General features: G+C 37.6%; 2 protein-coding genes across 8 annotated transcripts in view; one reads left to right on the top strand and one right to left on the bottom strand.

Moving 5' to 3' along the window:
- The window catches only part of LOC126480967 (myosin heavy chain 95F), a 390,816-nt gene extending 384,981 nt beyond the window's left edge, over positions 1-5,835 (top strand). For all 7 annotated transcript variants that reach the window (XM_050104401.1, XM_050104400.1, XM_050104395.1 and 4 more), the window contains 2 exons: positions 4,599-4,823; positions 4,930-5,835. In XM_050104401.1, coding sequence (XP_049960358.1) covers positions 4,599-4,823; positions 4,930-5,084 — 380 coding nt within the window. In that variant the 3' untranslated portion in view covers positions 5,085-5,835. The remainder of the gene's footprint in view (positions 1-4,598; positions 4,824-4,929) is intronic.
- Positions 5,836-7,849: 2,014 nt separating this feature from the next.
- The window catches only part of LOC126482079 (fatty-acid amide hydrolase 2-like), a 406,337-nt gene continuing 392,581 nt past the window's right edge, over positions 7,850-21,605 (bottom strand). The window contains exon 12 of the mRNA XM_050106055.1: positions 7,850-8,232. Coding sequence (XP_049962012.1) covers positions 8,131-8,232 — 102 coding nt within the window. The 3' untranslated portion in view covers positions 7,850-8,130. The remainder of the gene's footprint in view (positions 8,233-21,605) is intronic.

The following is a 21,605-nucleotide window of genomic DNA, read 5'->3' as shown; positions in this document are numbered from 1 at the left end:
TGCAATGAATCCATAATTATCCTAGTTTACACTTGGTACATCAAAGTCACCTCCAACTAGTATTGCATGATCTGGGTCCCTGCACGCTACTGTCCATAGACTTCCTGTGAATGACTAGAACTGCCTCAGCAGAATCGCGTGACCAGTAAAAACATCCAACAATGAACTTGGTTTCACCTAGACCTGTTATACATGACCAGATAACTTCACTGTCACACTGAACTTTGACCTGAATAGAGACAATATTTTTGTCAACTGAAATGAACACTCCTCTTATGGCCTTGAGTTTTTCCAGTATAGGTTCCCTAACTGGCTAAATATCTCTGAGCTTTCTGCTTTGTGTTTCAGCCAGCTCTTGATCCCAAGAAGAGATGCTGCAGGCACTGTCTGCTGCCCTAGCCTGTTAACACCAAATTTTGCTGCACTGTCCCAATGGATACAGTTGTCCTATATCCCACATAGATTTCTGCAGTTATTTCATGCATTGCTAGTTGTGTGTTAACATTGACAACTCTACACAAATGCTGCTGCACTCCGTAGTTAAGTGAGGGCCATGGGCCACAGCATTATCTGTGGTGAGGAGTAATGCCTGAACTGTGGTATTCTTGATACACTCTTGACAGTGTTGATCTCAGAATAATATTGACTTACCTAATGATTTCCAGAATGGAATGTCTGATGTGTCTCTCTCCAACTACCATTGTGTGTTCAAAGCCTGTTAATTCCCATTGTGCGGCAATAATCATGTCGGACATCTTGTCATGTGAATCACCTGAGTACAAATGACAGCTCCACCAACCCACTGCCCTTTTATACCTTGTGTACACTTTACTACACCAACATCTGTATATGTGCATATTGCTATCCCATAATTTTGTCACTTTAGTGTATTATTATCTGCTCATTCTTGGCTTGTTTGAGTTATTGTGACATCATTGGAGGCACTGGATTTATAATTGTTTTTAGAGTTCGTAAACTTGCACATTGTGGTCTTGTATTTCTGTTTGATGGATTCCACACTCATAGGACAGTTTTTTTTTTTTTTTTTTTTTTTTTTTTTTTTTAAATAGTCTATCATTTTCTTCCTTTGTTGTTAATATTTCAGCTTTTAATGTCTGAATGTCCTTTTGAAGCAGTTTTATAATCTCCATTTTATGAGTCTTGTTCTGTTTCTGTTTGATGGATTTGATGCACACAGTACTGCTTTTCTCATATTAATCTCTCATTTCCTTTCCTGAGGAAATTTGATAGTTTTTTTTTTTTTTATTTTGTCTGTCTCAGTTGCACGAGTGATGTCAGAGTTTGATATGCTTTTGTATGTTTGTTGGGTGAGATGGTATGACTCTCATTAGCCTTTAGAACTTTATATTCAGCAAAATTCACAAACTAGATTCCTTTAGAGTCCCAAAAAATGGTGTTCATAATCTGGCTTGCTGTGAGAATTTGGCTGTTTGTTGGGTGAGGTGGCAAGACTTCATGTAAATGACTGGTGTTTTTTCACCTCACCAGCATAAGAAAACCTTAATTCATCCATCATTGGTCACTATTTTTCACAGTAGGCTTTCTCCTTCAGCACTGTAATGAAAAAAGAAGCAGTCATCCATTTAGTTTTGTAGTTCTCAAAAACAATTTTTCGGGTCTCCGTACAAGTGGTGCCCTAATTTTTTAGCCATGATCTCATGCAAAAGTGTCTGGTAAATCTGTGAAATTTTGTCTGACAGATGAGATATCAAAAATCTGTGAAATTTTGTCTGACAGGTGAGATATCAAGAAATGTGAATTACAGCAAATATTGTTGTCACTTTTCCTTATGAGTTCATTGCTGACTATAAAATGATGGCCACTGATGTTAATTATTTACATTTACATTAACATTTATACTCCACAAGCCACCCAACGGTGTGTGGCGGAGGGCACTTTACGTGCCACTGTCATTACCTCCCTTTCCTGTTCCATTTGCGTATGGTTTGCTGGAAGAACGACTGCCGGAAAGCCTCCGTGCGCGCTCGAATCTCTCTAATTTTACATTTGTGATCTCCTCTGGAGGTATAAGTAGGGGGAAGCAATATATTCTATACCTCATCCAGAAACGCACCCTCTCGAATCCTGGACAGCAAGCTACACCGCAATGCAGAGCGCCTCTCTTGCAGAGTCTGCCACTTGGGTTTGCTAAACATCTCCGTAATGCTATCACGCTGACCAAATAACCCTGTGATGAAACGTGCTGCTCTTCTTTGGATCTTCTATATCTTCTCTGTCAACCCGATGTGGTAAGGATCCCACACTGACGAGCAATACTCAAGTATAGGTCGAACGAGTGTTTTGTAAGGCACCTCCTTTGTTGATGGACTACATTTTCTAAGGACTCTCCCAATGAATCTCAACCTGGCACCTGCCTTACCAACAATTAATTTTATATGATCATTCCACTTCAAATCATTCTCCCAGATATTTTACAGAAGTAACTGCTACCAATGTTTGTTCCGCTATCACATAATCATACAATGAAGGATCTTTCTTTCTCTGTATTCGCAATACATTACATTTGTCTATGTTAAGGGTCAGTTGCCACTCTCTGCACCAAGTGTCTATACGCTGCAGATCTTCCTGCATTTCGCTGCAACATTTCAGAAACAATGTTCATTTGGCATGGTTGCTGTGGTTGAATGAGATGCAATGTGGCTTTTTTCACTGTCACAGTTCTGAGCACACTGAACTACTGTATGCATCATGTGTAGCAACTGCTAGGTTCCTTCCACTTCTTTTGATGCCATGGAAACAGTTTATCTACTGGATAGCCTTTGTATTTGCAAGTAATGAGGGATTAACAAGTGTGCATCGTTCAAATGTGTTATTTTATTGCAAACTGTATTATAATTATTTCAACACTAGGACACTGTTGAATTCCTGTTTCTAGGTCTTCCTCCTCTTTTCATCAAACAGATACATCAGCACATCACCACTTTTATTTTAGTTTTCAGTTCACTGCAGCTGGAGGTATCAGAGATTAATAACCAGATTTAATATATGCTGAACAGCAACAGTCCTTTGTGTAAGTCATAATATCAAACCATGCTGATTAACATACCACAATCTCTATCTCTGTTGTATACTCATATATCCCAGTGATTGTTACTAAGAAACCTGTGATGGCAATGCAACACCTTCACTTCACTTTTGTTGTGGAAAGATTTGATGCCACACTGTGACTGTACTTATCTTAGCTGATAACTGTGGTGTTAAGAGTTGAACATCCTATTGACAACAAGGTCATTTAGAGATAGAGCATAAGCTTAGGATAGGGAAGGATGGGGAAGGAAGTTGGCCATGGACTTTACAAAGGAATCATCCCTGTATTTTAGAATGAAGGCTTTCATGACTGGATGACACAGGATGTGAGGTCGTGGTCCAAGAAACTCTTCTGTTCCTGACGTTTCATCCAGGACTGCGCTGGACACCCTCAGAGGTGCCTCTGAGGATGTCTAGCACAGTCCTGGATGAAACGTCAGAAACAGAAGAGTTTCTTGGACCATGACCTCACATCCCAAAAGGTTTAACTACAGCTATCCCTGCATTTGTATGCAGCGATTTGGGGAAATCACAGAATACTTAAATCTGAGTTTAACTACAGCTATCCCTGCATTTGTATGCGGCGATTTGGGGAAATCACAGAATACTTAAATCTGAATGCTTGGACGGGAGTTTGAATCATTGCCCTCTTGAAATTAAGTCCAGTATGCTAATCACTGTTCTACCTTGCTCAGATAACTGGATAACTTATCATCCTCAAGATTGTACTCACAGCTTGTTCATGTCACTCAGTGTCTGTTACTTATTTGCAATACATTCTCTGCCTGAAGTGAAACAGGCTGCGTGAAATTGAAAAATTTTTCTTTATCTCTTTTAAAATATAGCAGTTTCTACAGTATTTAGATCTGTGCTTAAATAGTTCAAAGGTTGTGGTTTGTTGTAGGTACATGTCCAGGTAGTGCTGCAGTGCAATCATCTAGAAAACGTCATGTTTTACAATGTAAATTTCGTGTTTGACATTGTGTACCTTGCAAATGTTTAATTTTCACCAACAGCAGTATATTTGCATTAAAATTCAAAGCCATCAGTGAAGTTAGCATCCTGAGAAATTCATGTTGTTATGGAAACAGTGGAAAATTTTGTGCACGAATGTGAAAGTCCTTCACTCGTATTTAGCTGACTAGGAACATAATAATTACCTTTATTTTTGCAGTCTGTTAAGTGATTATTTCGTTATTGTTGTGGCTAACACAATTTAAGCACAGTGCAGATATCAGTCAATGGTTTGTTCTGTGAAATTTTCCTGCAGGAGAGATTAAATCTTTGTCTTCTGTTGTGATAGTATAATAGACTGCATTAACTGAAAAATATGAACTAGGACTGATACAATTTAATGCGAAGTGCCTAGATTTTTATTGTGTAATGTAATAAATTGTGCCTCTTTATATTATTGTTATCAACGTAACATAAGAGAAGTCTAAAATGCATGGCATATATTGTCATTTTTTCTGGTTTTTCTTGAAAATAAGATTACTTCCGCCTACTTTATTTATAAATTTCATTTGCAGCAACAAAAACCCCAAAAGTGGTACAGAAAGCACCAATATCAACAAGTACTCAACGTTACTTCCGCATTCCATTCATTCGTCCTCCTACAGTCAACAATAATCAGGGAGAAGCCTCAACATCTGTTGGAGATAAACGTGGATTGTGGTATGCACACTTTGATGGACAGTATGTTGCAAGACAAATGGAGCTACATCCTGACAAACCACCTATACTTCTTGTGGCAGGTAGGCTGCAGAAACACTTTTCTTAAAACTAATTCTCATTAAGTTTGTACTAATGTGTACTTACGCATGGAGCTAAATACATGAACATTTACAATATTGTTTGCAGGCATTGATGATATGCAGATGTGTGAACTTAGCCTTGAAGAAACTGGATTAACTCGCAGAAGAGGTGCTGAAATTCTAGAGCAAGAATTTGAAAAAGAATGGGAACGTAATGGTGGCAAGCCATATGTTAAAGCTGCTGATCGTAGAAGGCAGTAAACTCAAAACTAGTTTGCTTTGTATAGTATGGCAGTGTCCCTTGAAACATGAGAAGTGCTTTTGGTGAAGGCTTTGTTTCTGCAATGTTCAGTTTTATGGATGTAAATATATTTTTATGACTGCTTATTCATTTGAAAGAGTAAAATAGATTTATAATATTTTTGGAATAAATGTATGGTGCACTTCAGACCATTAAACTATAAGTAAATCTGACATTATGAGTTTACTGAAGAGAGCAGACTTAATTTTGCCTGTTACTTAAGGGACATTGCACCTTTGTGTGGTGTGGCAGTACACTGCATTTGGTTCCTAAGCCTGTGAGTGTGTGTTTAGAAAATATTTTTACAGCATAAAATGACATGCTGCAGCTTGTAACAGAACTGCATCTCTCTATTCCTGTCATTCATTTAGTACTTTCTGAGGTCACCTTATTTTCACACATGAGCTGCACGTTGATAAGCTAATCATTGTAATACTGTTGCCAAGTCAAAAAAGGCCTGTGCATCAAGAAATAATTTATTTTTTAAAGTGACTGTGTATTAAGATAAACATACTGTGTGTTGAAAGATTGTACATTAATTTTTGTTGTCATTGTTCAGATGCTGTTGTTTTACACTAAGACATAAAAGCCAGGTGTGTAACAAATCATTCTTAAAGTTAGACAGTTTTGATATTTAAACATTCCATTCAACTAGTCACCTATAATATTTATCTGTCTGATGAACATGTATTTATGCATAATCTAAATAAATCTGACTTTCTGAGTTTATAAAAATGACTTGATTTTCTTTTGAGCTGAGGTATATTGTGATTATGAATTAATGAATACTTGGTAATTTGGCATCTCACATGAAACCTAATGAGCACACAGCATATGGAGCAGTGAGTGGTTTTTATACCAGTGTGTTAAAACACTGTACATCATTTTGAAATGTTAAACTCTGGTATTGTACATATACAGAGGGGTCCAAAAAATGTATCCACTGTTTAAAAGTTCATAACTGGAAAACTAATTGACAGAGTTGTCTCATCTTTGATAGTGTAATAGCTTTTAGCTCCAGCAATCGCCACACAAGTGTTGTATTGCATTGTTTTTTGTTGTCAGAGGACAGTCGCCAGATAGTCACTGTTTTGTTCTTAGTTGCACCTAGTTACTTGAGTAAACATGGCTGGCGCAAGGCTTACATTCAATGAAAGGAAGTCAGTTTTGAAGTGGTATTTGAAGTACGAAAATATTAATGAGGTTCAACGGCAATGGCGAAATGAGTATCAAACAGAGCCACCGACACGTTTAACGATTCGTCGCATTCAAGACAAATTTGAAGCCGAAGGCTGTGTTAAAGATGTACACAAACAATGATCTGCATGACCTGTAACAGTAACAAGTGTGTTTCAACATTTCACTCACTCACCATGGAAGTCTGTGAGACAGTGTGCCCGTGAAACTGGTGTGAGTCGCTCAAGTGTTCGGCGAATTTTGAAGACAGCAAAGTGGAAGTGCTACATCCCATGATTGCTACAAGCAATGAACAAGGACAATCCATATCGCAGAATGGAGTACTGCGAGTGGTTTACTAATGTGGTGTGCAACGATGAAGAGTTTGCAGAGAAGATTGTATGGTCTGATGAGGCACAGTTCAAACTCAATGGTACAGTAAATCGCCACAATTGCATCTACGGGGCCACCGAAAATGTGAACGTCCATGTAAACAAAGCCATGAATTTGCCAGGAGTAAATGTGTGATGTAGGTTGTCTTACCAGTGCTTGATTGGGGCATTCTTCTTTGACGGCACAGTTACCGGTGAGATGTACCTTCAGAAGTTTCAGACATCCATTTTACCTGCCATCCAAGACTTGTGTGGAGACGGAAGAGTTTACTTTCAACAAGATGGTGTCCCAGCCCACTACCAAAATCGTGTTAGGGCGTATCTCGACGGAAATCTACCAGGAAGGATGGATAGGCCATAGAGGTGCTGTGGAGTATCCACCACATTTCCCAGACCTAACTCATCTGGACTTTTACCTGTGGGGAACACTAAAGGATGTCGTTTATCAACAAAAGCCACGCACATTGGATGAACTTCGAGAATCCATTCGTACATTCATGTGGAAATATCCAACTGAACACGTTGCAGTCAGTAGTTCATGCTGCAGTTCTGCGGCATAGTTTGTGTGTGGATGTTAATGGTGACCATTTCGAACATCTACAGTGATATCTTTAAGTTGGACTTTAAGCTACACTTTCACCAAAAATGAGACAACTCTGTCAATTAGTTTGCAAGTTATGGACTTTTTTTTTGGACCCCTCTGTATAAGCTTACAACGAAGAGTAAAGTAAATATCAGCTAATCCTGCATAAACAAGAAAATGCCCACATTTATCCACCAGAACATTCCAGCCACCAAGCCATTACTCCTTTTAGGCACTGAGCTGGTATGGTTTTTGTTTACGCATTTGTTATCAATGTAATTAATATGAAAATAACAGGCTCTTGCATTTTTCTTAAAAGTACAGAACTTGCAGTTACAGTAATGCTCCAGTCAGTAAGTAATTCCTTAACATTGTTCATTTTGGGTACCTAATGCTAATGTCGGGTGTGTGAGATCCTTGGTTCCAGTTTCTCAGACATTATGAGGAGATCCACAGTATGTTCAAACACTGAGGACAGAGTATTGTTGCCCAAAGTGACTGACTGTTAATGTTTTTTCTTCACATATGTGTCAGTGTTGTGTTCTTTTTCAATCCAAATGACACAAACAGCAGGCTAAATAAACATATTTTATTGACACAACCACAGTACACTTATTGACGCAAACATGGTACACAATTTTTAATTTTGGTGTTTTACACATTTTATTATTTTATTTGCACAAAATCACATGCACATGTGCAGCAAAACAAACACACACACACACACACACACACACACACACACACACACAGAGAGAGAGAGAGAGAGAGAGAGAGAGAGAGAGAGAGAGAGAGAGAGAGATTATACATAATTATTTACAATATAATTACATTGTGATGTGCAGAAATACTATGTTAACAACTGCTTTCAGGTGGTGGTACCCAGCCACCAAATTCCTTTGACAATTCTTGTGCTACAGCAATACAAAGCCTGTCTTGGTGTGGAGCTGCGACCACCTACATTGAAACAAAGGTTCCATTAGATTCAGTTGTATATCTCCTTAGGCAGATTAGATACAAGAGTCAATTTCTTATTTTTACGTGGTGGTGTCAGCAAAGAGAATTTCAAACATGTATTGAAATCTTTAGCAAAGATCATTTATTGAAATCTTCCGCAAAAAAAAGGTGTCCTCTTCCATCACAAAATGAAAAGAAAGTTAATAGCACTCTCCAATACGGACGCAACTCTTCTGAACTGTTTCAATCAGTCAGGACAATAATAGGTTGGCCCATAAGTTCACAGCATTTTCGATTTGCATATTGGTGTTCTGGTTTCTATGGGTCTATTTTCAATTGTCATTTTTTATTTGTAGTTCACTGTTGCTATTAGAATTTACATACTGTCATTTTTTCATTTGGTGATAATGAGTGGAGCTGTGGACACTAGGAAATAGGGTGCAAAGTGGAGGAATTGGGACATTTCCAACATATTCTTCTGTTTTGAGTTCAGTAGAGTGGTGACTGCAGTAGAGGCAGCCCAAAACATTTGCGCCATGTAAGGGGATAGTGCCACTGGACGTAGCATGCCACGTAAATGATTTTCTCATTTTAAGGAGGATCATGTTTATATTAGTGACTGTCCACATTTACGAAGACCTTTGGGATTTGATAGTTTAATCACATTAATCCACAGTGATTCATGTCAGTGTACTCAATAACTGGCAAATGTGATGAACTGTGATCATTCCACATTGTTTGATGTCTGCATGCAATGGGGAATGTTTTGTGAGTATGGCATGCTGTAAGCCAAAATCACAACAGAACTTCCTTGCCTGATGAAAATGCACTCCAAGCAGGGCTTGGCGAGTTCTTCACCTCAAAACCATGTGTTTCCTACTTTCACAGAATTGAAAAGTTACGCCAGTGTGAGCAGACTTGTTAATAGTGAGGGAGAATATATTGCTGATGACTAAAGTCTCTGTTACATGTATCTGTTCTGTTTATTAAACTTACGGAAAAATGCTAGAAACTTATGCATCAACCCAATAATTACCAAACTGTAAAGATATCTTTATCCAGAATGAAATTCTCACTCTGCAGTAGAGTGTGTGCTGATATGAAACTTCCTGGTAGATTAAAACTGTGTGCTGGACCAAGACTTGAACTCGGGACCTTTGCCTTTCATGGGCAAGTGCTCTACCAACTGAGCAGCCCAAGCACAATTCATGACCTATCCTCACAGCTTCAATTCTACCAGTAACTCATCTCATGCTTTGGAGCTGTGAGGACAGGTCGCATGTCGTGCTTGGATAGCTCAGTTGGTAGAGCACTTGCCCGTGAAAGGCAAAGGTCTCATGTCTCAGTCCGGCACACAGTTTTAATCTGCCAGGAAGTTTTGTAAACATCATGTATACATTTATCAGGTCATTACAGCCTTTGATTAAAAGATGTTAGGAATCAATATGCTATTTGTGTGTTCACACCACTTCAACTCGGAATCAATATTGATTCCTAGAACCGATACGCTATTTGCAGAATTAAGATTATGGCCTGTGTAACACTTCTTGAATAAAAAAGAAGAAACACAAACAGAAATAATGTGAGTAAATTTAAAATAAATAATCAGTGTTAATTGCAAAAATATTTTTAAAATATTTTATTTTAATGGTTACAGGTTTTAGTCTTTAATATCATCGTGAGATCATTACATGTCTCTGAAATGTAAATACCATTTTCCTTAGAGGTGATCAGGAACAAGGAGAAACAAGCAATAACAACATGTACAATAAATTTTGTAGCAATGTTTAGAAAGCTATGTGCAGAGATGCTGAGTGGAGCAGGGACGTATGTCAAGAGATACAACATGACCACAGAAGGAGCCAATAGGTCTAATGTGAGACGTATGATGATATCATGAAAAAGCTTAGAATAATCAACCCAGTTGTATTATAAATGAAAAAATATAAAATAGCAGGTAAAATACATAAAATGGCCACTGTACACTATAGTTACATTTATTAAAAAGTAATTAAAAATTATGTGGATAACCAATAGAAATTGGTTATGAAAACAATAACTGCTATCTATGGGCAGTGTAGCCACCCTCTGTCAATCTGCTGTCGTCAACTTCTCTGACGTACAATATTTATGTTGTTATCTACTGTATATGCTTCACTGTTATATCTGTAACTCAGATTGAGCAGCCACAAACATCTTTCCTGTAATGTCAACTAAATTTTGGGTTTTCAAGATAATTAATGTTAAATTTTTGCTCAGTCAATCACCCTTCATTTGTTGCTACATTACCAAATACAAGATACATAATAATGTCTTTAGATGTTATTTATTAATTACTAATACACAAGTAATTATGGAAATCACTTTAGTTTTTTATTAACGATATTCAATAATAATTAAATGATCATGAATGATTGCATTATATGTAGAGGGAAAAGGAGGGTTGATCCTACAATTACTCTCAGCAATTATGGCAACTAAAATGTCCGTGATTTTTATAGTTACTCAAATATATTATAGCAAGGACTGTGGTCCATTACTATACTTCGATACAGTCATTCAAACTTCGTATGCCATTACTTTCTCAAAGTTAAGTATCCAATTCTGTTCTTATATTCAATTTAACGTCCCTGCGTATAGTCCACAGATCCTATTTAACAAAAGTGTCCTGATCCCGTCCGTAGCATATAGTACAGAAATGCCCACTACATCGCATGCCGCAGATATGTAGATGTATTCTGGGTGCAGAAAACAAGACAAGACAGCTAACAATACCACCTAATGGTTTATATAGTAGGATTTATAAACAAAAGTAGCCACGTTAAACCCTCTTTGATTTGCCTGAAGCGCTGCTTTCCTGCGGGCGTTACTCTGATGAGTGATTATATATTGATAATTTTAATTAAAACTTTTTCAATGCCATTAATTATTTCTGATATTATCAATCACTTCTCCCCTATATGGAACTAAGCCTGATAACATCATTCTTAATTAAAAGAGTGTTTATAGCAGTAAGTGAAAATAAAAACAAAGTCATAGAAATGTGATGTAAAGATGAATGTAGATGATGCCATCAGTTGTTATGGAGATGGGTGGCATGGAGCATATTGATAAAGCACTTATGCGATAAGGCAGATGACAAGCCAAAGATATACTGTAAATGGACTTTGTCAGTCACAACTGAGACAAGAACATCAATGAACCAAAGATGTACCAGCAAAGGACACTGTTGGTCAGCATGGAGACGAGAACATCAATAAGCCCAGAAGTTTCTGTTGGTTCATATGTAGTCAGCCCAGAACTTGATGATGTTAGTGTAACAGTGGCAAGAAAGAGTCTGTTAAAATATCACATTACTTGCTGTTAGGATGATGAATGTTGTGTAAGTCAGTATTTAGTGAAGCATTAGATCATGTGCCCCATCATAAGCATATGACTTATTAAAGTAGTAGTTGTTGTTGTTGTTGGTGGTGGTGTTGGTGTTGTTGTTGTCTTCAGTCCTGAGGCTGGTTTGATGCAGCTCTCCATGCTACCCTATCCTGTGCAAGTTTCTTCATCTCCCAGTACCTACTGCAGCCTACATCCTTCTGAATCTGCTTAGTGTATTCATCTCTTGGTCTCCCTCTACGATTTTTACCCTCCACGCTGCCCTCCAATGCTAAATTTGTGATCCCTTGATGCCTCAGAACATGTCCTACCAACCGGTCCCTTCTTTTTGTCAAGATGTGCCACAAACTCCTCTTCTCCCCAATTCTATTCAATACCTCCTCATTAGTTATATGATCTACCCATCTAATCTTCAGCATTCTTCTGTAGCACCACATTTCAAAAGCTTCTATTCTCTTCCTGTCCAAACTATTTATTGTCCGTGTTTCACTTCCACATATGGCTACACTCCATACAAATACTTTCAGAAACGACTTCCTGACACTTAAATCTATACTTGATGTTAACAAATTTCTCTTCTTCAGAAACGCTTTCCTTGCCATTGCTAGTCTACATTTTATATCCTCTCTACTTCGACCATCATCAGTTATGTTGCTCCCCAAATAGCAAAACTCCTTTACTACTTTAAGTGTCTCATTTCCTGATCTAATTCCCTCAGCATCACCCGACTTAATTCGACTACATTCCATTATCCTCGTTTTGCTTTTGTTGATGGTTCATCTTATATCCTCCTTTCAAGACACTATCCATTCCATTCAACTGCTCTTCCAAGTCCTTTGCTGTCTCTGACAGAATTACAATGTCATCGGCGAACCTCAAAGTTTTTATTTCTTCTTCATGGATTTTAATACCTACTCCGAATTTTTCTTTTGTTTCCTTTACTACTGCCTCAATATACAGATTGAATAACATTGGGGAGAGGCTACAACCCTGTCTCACTCCCTTCCCAACCGCTGCTTCCCTTTCATACCCCTCGACTCATATAACTGCCATCTGGTTTCTGTACAAATTGTAAATAGACTTTCGATCCCTGTATTTTTTGCCACCTTTAGAATTTGAAAGAGAGTATTCCAATCAACATTGTCAAAAGCTTTCTCTAAGTCTACAAATGCTAGAAACGTAGGTTTGCCTTTCCTTAATCTTTCTTCTAAGATAAGTCGTAAGGTCAGTATTGCCTCACGTGTTCCAATATTTCTACGGAACCCAAACTGATCTTCGCCGAGGTCGGCATCTACCAGTTTTTCCATTCGTCTGTAAAGAATTCGCATTAGTATTTTGCAGCTGTGACTTATTAAACTGATAGTTCGGTAATTTTCACATCTGTCAACACCTGCTTTCTTTGGGATTGGAATTATTATATTCTTCTTGAAGTCTGAGGGTACTTCTCCTGTCTCATACATCTTGCTCACCAGATGGTAGAGTTTTGTCAGGACTGGCTCTCCCAAGGCCGTCAGTAGTTCTAATGGAATGTTGTCTACTCTCAGGGCCTTGTTTTGACTCAGGTCTTTCAGTGCTCTGTCAAACTCTTCACACAGTATCGTATCTCCCATTTCATCTTCATCTACATTGTATAGACCCTCTATATATTCCTTCCGCCTTTCTGGTTTCCCTTCTTTGCTTAGAATTGGGTTTCCATCAGAGCTCTTGATATTCATACAAGTGGCTCTCTTTTCTCCAAAGGTCTCTTTAATTTTCCTGTAGGCAGTAGCTATCTTACCCCTAGTGAGATAAGCCCCTACATCCTTACATTTGTCCTCTAGCCATCCCTGCTTAGCCATTTTGCACTTCCTGTCGATCTCATTTTTGAGACGTTTGTATTCCTTTTTGCCTGCTTCATTTATTGTGTTTTTATGTTTCCTCCTTTCGTCAATTAAATTCAACATTTCTTCTGTTACCCAAGGATTTCTACTAGCCCTCGTCTTTTTACCTACTTTATCCTCTGCTGCCTTCACTACTTCATCCCTCAAAGCTACCCATTCTTCTTCTACTGTACGTCTTTCCCCCACTGCTGTCAATTGTTCCCTTATGCTCTCCCTGAAACTCTGCACAACCTCTGGTTTAGTCAGTTTATCCAGGTCCCATCTCCTTAAATTCCCACCTTTTTGCAGTTTCTTCAATTTTAATCTGCAGTTCATAACCAATAGATTGTGGTCAGAGTCCACATGCGCCCCTGGAAATGTCTTACAATTTAAAACCTGGTTCCTAAATCTCTGTCTTACCATTATATAATCTATCTGATACCTTTTAGTATCTCCGGGATTCTTCCATGTATACAACCTTCTTTTATGATTCTTGAACCAAGTGTTAGCTATGATTAAGTTATGCTCTGTGCAAAATTCTGACAGACGGCTTCCTCTTTCATTTCTTACCCCCAATCCATATTCACCTACTATGTTCCCTTCTCTCCCTTTTCCTACACTCGAATTCCAGTCACCCACGACTATTAAATTTTCGTCTCCCTTCACTAACTGAATAATTTCTTTTATCTCATCATACATTTCATCAATTTCTTCATCATCTGCAGAGCTAGTTGTCATATAAACTTGTACTACTGTAGTAGGCATGGGCTTCGTGTCTATCTTGGCCACAATAATGCGTTCACTATGCTGTTTGTAGTAGCTTACCCGCACTCCTATTTTTTTATTCATTATTAAACCTACTCCTGCATTACCCCTATTTGATTTTGTATTTATAACCCTGTATTCACCTGACCAAAAGTCTTGTTTCTCCTGCCACTGAACTTCACTAATTCCCACTGTATCTAACTTTAACCTATCCATTTCCCTTTTTAAATTTTCTAACCTACTTGCTTGATTAAGGGATCTGACATTCCATGCTCCGATCCGTAGAACGCCAGTTTTCTTTCTCCTGATAACAACGTCCTCTTGAGTAGTCCCCGCCCGGAGATCCGAATGGGGGACTATTTTACCTCCGGAATATTTTACCCAAGAGGACGCCATCATCATTTATTTAACCATACAGTAAAGCTGCATGCCCTCGGGAAAAATTACGGCTGTAGTTTCCCCTTGCTTTCAGCCGTTCGCAGTACCAGCACAGCAAGGCCGTTTTGGTTAATGTTACAAGGCCAGATCAGTCAATCATCCAGACTGTTGCCCCTGCAACTACTGAAAAGGCTGCTGCCCCTCTTCAGGAACCACTCGTTTGTCTGGCCTCTCAACAGATACCCCTCCGTTGTGGTTGCACCTACGGTACGGCCATCTGTATCGCTGAGGCACGCAAGCCTCCCCACCAGCGGCAAGGTCCATGGTTCATGGGGGGGAGGACTTATTAAAGTGTTGGTAGTATGTATTGAAGTGACAGTACTCGCCAGGGAGTATACAACTGACCAATGAAGATACACAAGCTTAATGGTTGAAAATGCGTACATGTAAGAGAAGAATTAAATGGAGTGTAAAAGTATTTACAATAATTTAAAACAAAAGATAAAAGAGCAGTAATGTACTACACCAAATCTCCAAACGGGCCATAGAATGTTCATTTCTGTGCAGGCCAAACAATAATTTATCTCAAGCAGCACCCACTGTATGCTCTTTAAAATGGATGAGAAAGTTATGACCTGTTTGTCCAATGCATTGTTGGTACAGTCGTACAAAGAACATTGTTGGCACCAGAGTTGAAATATATGCTATCTTGCCAACTGTATGTTTAAACTCTTTTTGGAGGAGGTTATTGATGGTAAATGCTTAAGTTCTGCCTGTATTTATTAACATTTTTTAAAATCAGATTGCCCGTACACATCATTTTAACAAATTTTGAAGCAGTTGTGACAGAACAGTCTGAGGACTTTCATTTTAACTTATTGAACAAAAAATTAACCTCATTTAAATGAAAATCGTTAGCCATAGCTATTTGTTTGAGAATAGCAATTTCTCTTTGAATTTCATTTAAATCTACTGGGAACTTTAACATTCTATGAATTATCAAGAAAAAGACTGCTCTTTGATGTTTCTGTGGATGACAGGAAGTAGCATTTATGATAGCATCTGATGGAGTAGGTTTTCTATAAATAGCAAAATAATGTTTGCCTTTAAGATTGGTAATTGAGGTTAAGGAGATTAATTCTTTTGTCATTTTCATGTGCTACATTAAATGACAGTTTTGGATGAATGTTACTTAAGACTTCAGCTTAGGTGTCTATTTCATCTTTTGAACCTTTGTAGAACAATGATGTATTGTCTTCATATCTCCTGTAATAAATATTTTTATTGATAATTTCAGGATTTTCTGTAAAGAATTTAATTTCAAAATCTCTGCTAAAAATCCAGGTAGAGAATTATCCATTACTGGTGCATATTTTTAACATTAAACCACATCATTGGAAGAGAAATAATTAAATGTAAAAGTACTTTCTAACAATTCAATAAGTTGTGCTCTTTCCCCTGTGCTCATTGTTTTATGTCTTAGTAGATTATTTTTGATCATATCTATAGTTTATTTAATTGGGATGTTGATATTCTTAACATCTAATGAGGCAAATCAAGCATCATCTGGACCATCTGTATGGTAAATATTGCTTGGACAAGTTCAAAGTTATCCTTAATATTATAAATTCTTCGCATGTGTATGCAGAGTTTAAGATATTATTACAGTAAGTTTTCTCTTAAGTTTGTAAGATGGACAACATATTATTAATGATTGGATGTATTGGCTCATTTTGTTCACGTGATTTGATCTGGGCCTAAGGTTCAATAATTGTGGATTCATTACTTTCAAAGAGACCTTTTCTCATGGCAGGAATAAAGAATTTTTAATATCAATTAACTTCTTAAGTTTAGTTTGAAACTTATAAGGTTGGACCTTTGCTAATTAATTTCATTTAAGTCATTTTCATTAAAAAATTGAATAGTTTCAGATAAATACTCACTTTCTCTAGTGATGACAAGGGTATTCACTTTATCTGCCATACATAGTTACAATAGATTTACCGATGGCAATTTATTATTTAAGCTTTTTACAATATGAAGATTGCTATTTAACTGTTGTTTACTTTTCTCTTTGTTAGTATGTGGACTTGTTGAGTGTAGTAGATCTAGTTGCAACTTTAACCTCAGGAATTATATGTTTTATACTATCCTGGTTTAAAATTGGTGTTAATTTCTGTCTTTAGCTTTACTGAATTACACATCTGTGCAATGAATGACTTTAGAATTAAAATTGTGCATTATTTGTAGATTCCTGCATAGCATTACTCTATTTATCAGAAAGTTAATTTTCTTGTGGTGTCGATCACAAATGAAATTTCACAAGAGATTTAGCTTTTCCTCTGTAAATATGAGCAACATTGAATAAATTAGAGGAGAAATCTGATTACTAAAAGGAAGTGCACATTATGGATTTTGTTATTTAAGATATCTGTAGATTTGTAGGCCGCCATAATTTTGGATTTAATTCAATATAGGCTGCTCTTTTGTTGCACAAGAAAAGCAACAGGCAAATTGGTCTTTTGCATATTTGCATAACGCTCCTGAGGGGCACCTGCTAAACAACCCTGAAGAAATCTAAATCTAAGCACATTACTAAAAGCATCTGTTTAACTTATGAAACAAACTCCTGGACTCCTGTTGCAGAGAAACATTTCTACCACCTATTTGATGATTTGCTGTATTAGATTACTACTCGTTTGTTCTTTTATCTCTTGTTTTAAATAATTTTAAATAGAACTTATACAATATTCATCATCCTAACAATGTGACTAATGTGACATTTTAATAGACAATTTTTTGCTGCTGATACACCATTATCATAGAGTTCTAGGCTGATTACTTCTGAAGCAACAGGAACAGGTTGGCTCATTGCCAGTATGTCTTTGACTCATTGGTATTCTTCTCTCCATGGTGACCGATGTTGTCTGTTGCCAGTACATCACTTGACTTCTTGCCTGTCTTACCACCTAAGCAGTTTGTCAATAGGCCCCATGCAACCCATCTCCATGAAAACTGATGGCTTCGTCTACATTTGCAAATTTCTAGGAATCAATATTGATTCCCAGTGAAGTGGTGTGAACACACAGAGGTACGAGCAAACAGAATGTCAGCAGCATGTTATGCCCTTGGAATCCTATCATCAGTGTGTAATGTGCAGTGTCTTTTAGTTACATACTATTCACATGTACACTCAATTCTTAGCTATGGCATTCTTTTTTGGGGAACAAATGCACAAAATATGAACAGAATTTTCAAACTCCAGAAAAGAGCCATAAGAGTAATAACCAAAAATAATAGTTGAGCTCATTGTAAAGATCTGTTCAAAACACTGTGTGTGAATGCATTTACCAGTCAGTTGTACACATCAAAAATAACATTGGTAATTACTGCACAAACAGCTCTGTCCATGACCATGGAACAAGAGCTAGACTCAACTTACATTTACCAAGAAAAATAAACATAAAACTCAAAACAGTGTTTTCTAGCAAGGAATAAAACTGTACAATAAACTGCCAAAAGAGATTAAAGAAATTTCATACACTTATTCTATATTTTGTTGTAACTTTTGTTGTAAATGTTGTTTTAACTTTTTTTCCTAATTCCCTCTAAGGAAAATGTTATATCCATTCCAGAGACATGTAACGGCCTGATGATAATCTTCAAGATTGAAACCAGTCATCATTAAAATAAAATATTTAAAAAATATTTTAGTGAGCAAGACTTATTATTTATTCTACAATTCATTGTGGATCACAGTGTTTCCAACAATGTTATCAAAAGTGGTTAACTGAGTAAATGCTTCACAGGGTTCTTGCTGCATCAGATTTGGCTATCTCAAACTTTCAACAACTTCCTCCATTGACATCATAAGGGAATAAGATACTTTAGTTGGCTGAATTATGTCATAGAGGCATAACAGATCTTCCATGCATCACGAGAGACTGTGCTGATGTCTTTGATTGTTGAACAGTGGTAGTGATGCTTGATTTCATTAGACGGTGGGTGACTCAATTGATTTCTCTGTTGCCTTTCAGCATCAAGCACCCATTTCATTGCTGCACTGAGGTTGTAACCTCTGTCTTGTTTAAAGTTATAGTTAAACACACTGATCTCAACTTAAACTGAGGCAGTGGCTACATCCTCAGTGCTGCATGGAAATGGGCATTTGATGATGTAAGGTAATAGAGAAATCAACTGAGTCATCCTCCATCCAATAAAATCAACATTATTGTGAACATACTTCAGTCGTAGACATTAACATAGTATTTGGTAGAATATGGAAGTTCCATGAATTCATGATGTCTCCATAACATAATCTGGCCAACTAAAGTACCTAACAGCATACTAAAATCTCAGGTCCATACGATGACAACAGAGGAAGTTGTTGAAAGCTTGTGATTGACAAATGTGATGTGACAAGAACGCCACGAAGCATTTATTCAAGAATGTTACTATGAAGAACTATGTGGTCAGAAACAACTGAGGTTGGCTAAACAGGTAATATATGTTTATTTTCTGAAAATACTTTGATTCATGCAAAAGAAGTTGCTCTAGACAGAAGGTCAGGAAAAATAAAGCAGATCTGTATATGTACTGAATAGATGGAATGATGATAATCAAAGCAAGGAGATGTAAACTAAAGTATGCTCTCTCATGTTACTGTGATCCCATGATCCACAAATCCTCCCAAGTGCCCACTGTTTCATCCTGTGTTGAAATTGTCATTGGAAAACGGTACTACAGGCCACATGATCTACATGCCACTTTCCTAGCTGTTAATGTCAGCCTTCAAATCCATATTTCTAATTCCAGTATTTTAATAGTATTCTATTGCAGTCCTTCCTCTATGATAATTTCTGTGGCAGTACTGGGGACTGTACCCAGGTCTTACAAGTGCCTGAAAAAATTAGTCACAAGGAACACAAGACTGGCGGCTAGGATTCAAATTTCCAATTACTGATGTTTTCCTTAAGGCCAAAGTATAGTGTTGAAAGAGATTGTAGAGCGCAGATGAAACTGAAATATGAAGGGAAGTGAAATGAAAACTGTAAAAATATAATAAAAAATCATCATTTTGTGCCATTGTTCTCTAAGTTGACAGTACAGTTACCAATGATGCAAGGAAGGCCCTACAGGTGGCAGCATACTATAGACAAGTGAAACTCGGGCACAATACCAGTTCAAAATGGCTGCCCCATTTGAGGTTTGCATCAAGGAAGAACAGTGTTCTGTCATATGTTTTTAGAGCAGTGGAGGTATGAAATCCATCTGTGGATGAAGGTCCAGAGTGGTTAAGCATGTTTATCACTGCAGTAAATGTATGAGTGCAATAGAAAGTTCGAAAATGGCATGACTTCTGCAACAGACACTCAGTGCCTGGGTCTCGCACACCATGTTGTGACACCAGACTCTACTGTAGCAGTTGGAGAGATCATGATGGAAAATTGCTTTGTGACAGTGGACGAAATAGTCGCAAATTTGAACATTAGTTATGGCTCAGCACATCACACCATCCATGAAGTGCTTAAGTTTCACAAAGTGTCTGCAAGATAGGTGCCATGGCAGCTCACTCCAGAACTGAAACAGTGATGCATTGATGTCTGTGAAGAACATCTGTGGTGCTTTGGATCAGAAGGTGATGGCTTCTTTGTGAGAATCGTTACAGGAGACAAATTTTGGTACACTACCACCAACACACAACAAAGAAAGCAAGCAAGGAATGGTGCCATTCTTCATCATCAAAACCCAAGAAGTTCTGGATGCAGCAACTGCTGTGATGGTTTTGCTGACTTCTGTTTTTGGATGAACGAGATGCTGTCTTGGAATACTACTCAACTAACAGAAACACCACCAACAGTGCATCATATTCCAATATGTTAAAAAACCAGCTATGGCATGCAATAAGATCAAAGTGACATGGACCTCTGACTACGTTGTCATTTTGCAACATGACAATGCTCAGCCTCACACTTTGATACTCTGCCACATCCACCACACCCACAAAACCCCGCATCACGTGATTAGCACATATTTGGACCACTTAGAGGTGATGGTAGGAAAGAAATTTTATTCCAATGAAGAGGCGCAGCAGGCAATACATGTGTGGATGTGCAAACAACCAGAGAAATTTTCTTGTTTGGAGGAGTCCCTACACTTGCTATGTGTCGGAGGATGTGTGTTGAACGACAAGGAGACAATGTCAAAAAATGATACACTTGTGTCCCATTTTTGTTTGATAAATATTTTTAAAAAAATATTTAAGGTTTCAGCTTGACTTCCCCTCATGTACAGAAAAGCAGAAAAAAAAGAGGATGGAAGGAACGATGACCAGAGGAGCTAGGCGAGATAAACAGAACTGAATACATAAAAAGTATGAAACTAATAATAAATGTTAAAATAAGAGTAGATACTGGATCAAAAGCACAGAAAAATCCCAGTGATAAAAACATTGGAAAAATTACTTGAGTGCCTGCCCTTGCATTCCTCAGTGTGTTCAGCCACATGTCATTAGAACTTACTGCTAAAGACAGCTTGCTGTGGCAAATCACTCAAAACTAAGAGCCTGACTGTGAAGATGTCAAACTGATGAGCAAAAAATACATATAAGGTTTGCTTAAGGCTGTCCAACAGTTACTTGCAAGTCACAGAGGTGGTAGTATTAGAGCAACTGCTATACTACATGCATACTGTGATACCCATGAAGCTAATAAAACTGGTACTCTGTCGCCACCACTATTGATAGAACAAGGTAAGTTAAATCCTCAAAGACAAAGGAGGACACTCCACTGTTACTGGTAGTTGTTATTGAAATGCTATGGGCTATATAGAGCCACCTCAAACCTACAGCTACCATGATGCTGGAAACGTAGTATGCCTCTGCATCCTGCTGAAATGCTGTGTAAATTACAATAGAAGGCATTCCAGGAAGGAGAGCATGCTAGTTAGTAATCAGCATGTTCTGCAGATCATAAGTGTGACCAG

This window comes from Schistocerca serialis, chromosome 5 (genome assembly GCF_023864345.2).
Source record: "Schistocerca serialis cubense isolate TAMUIC-IGC-003099 chromosome 5, iqSchSeri2.2, whole genome shotgun sequence".
Taxonomy (NCBI): Eukaryota; Metazoa; Arthropoda; class Insecta; order Orthoptera; family Acrididae; genus Schistocerca; species Schistocerca serialis.
This window is presented reverse-complemented; position numbering and strand designations above follow the sequence as displayed.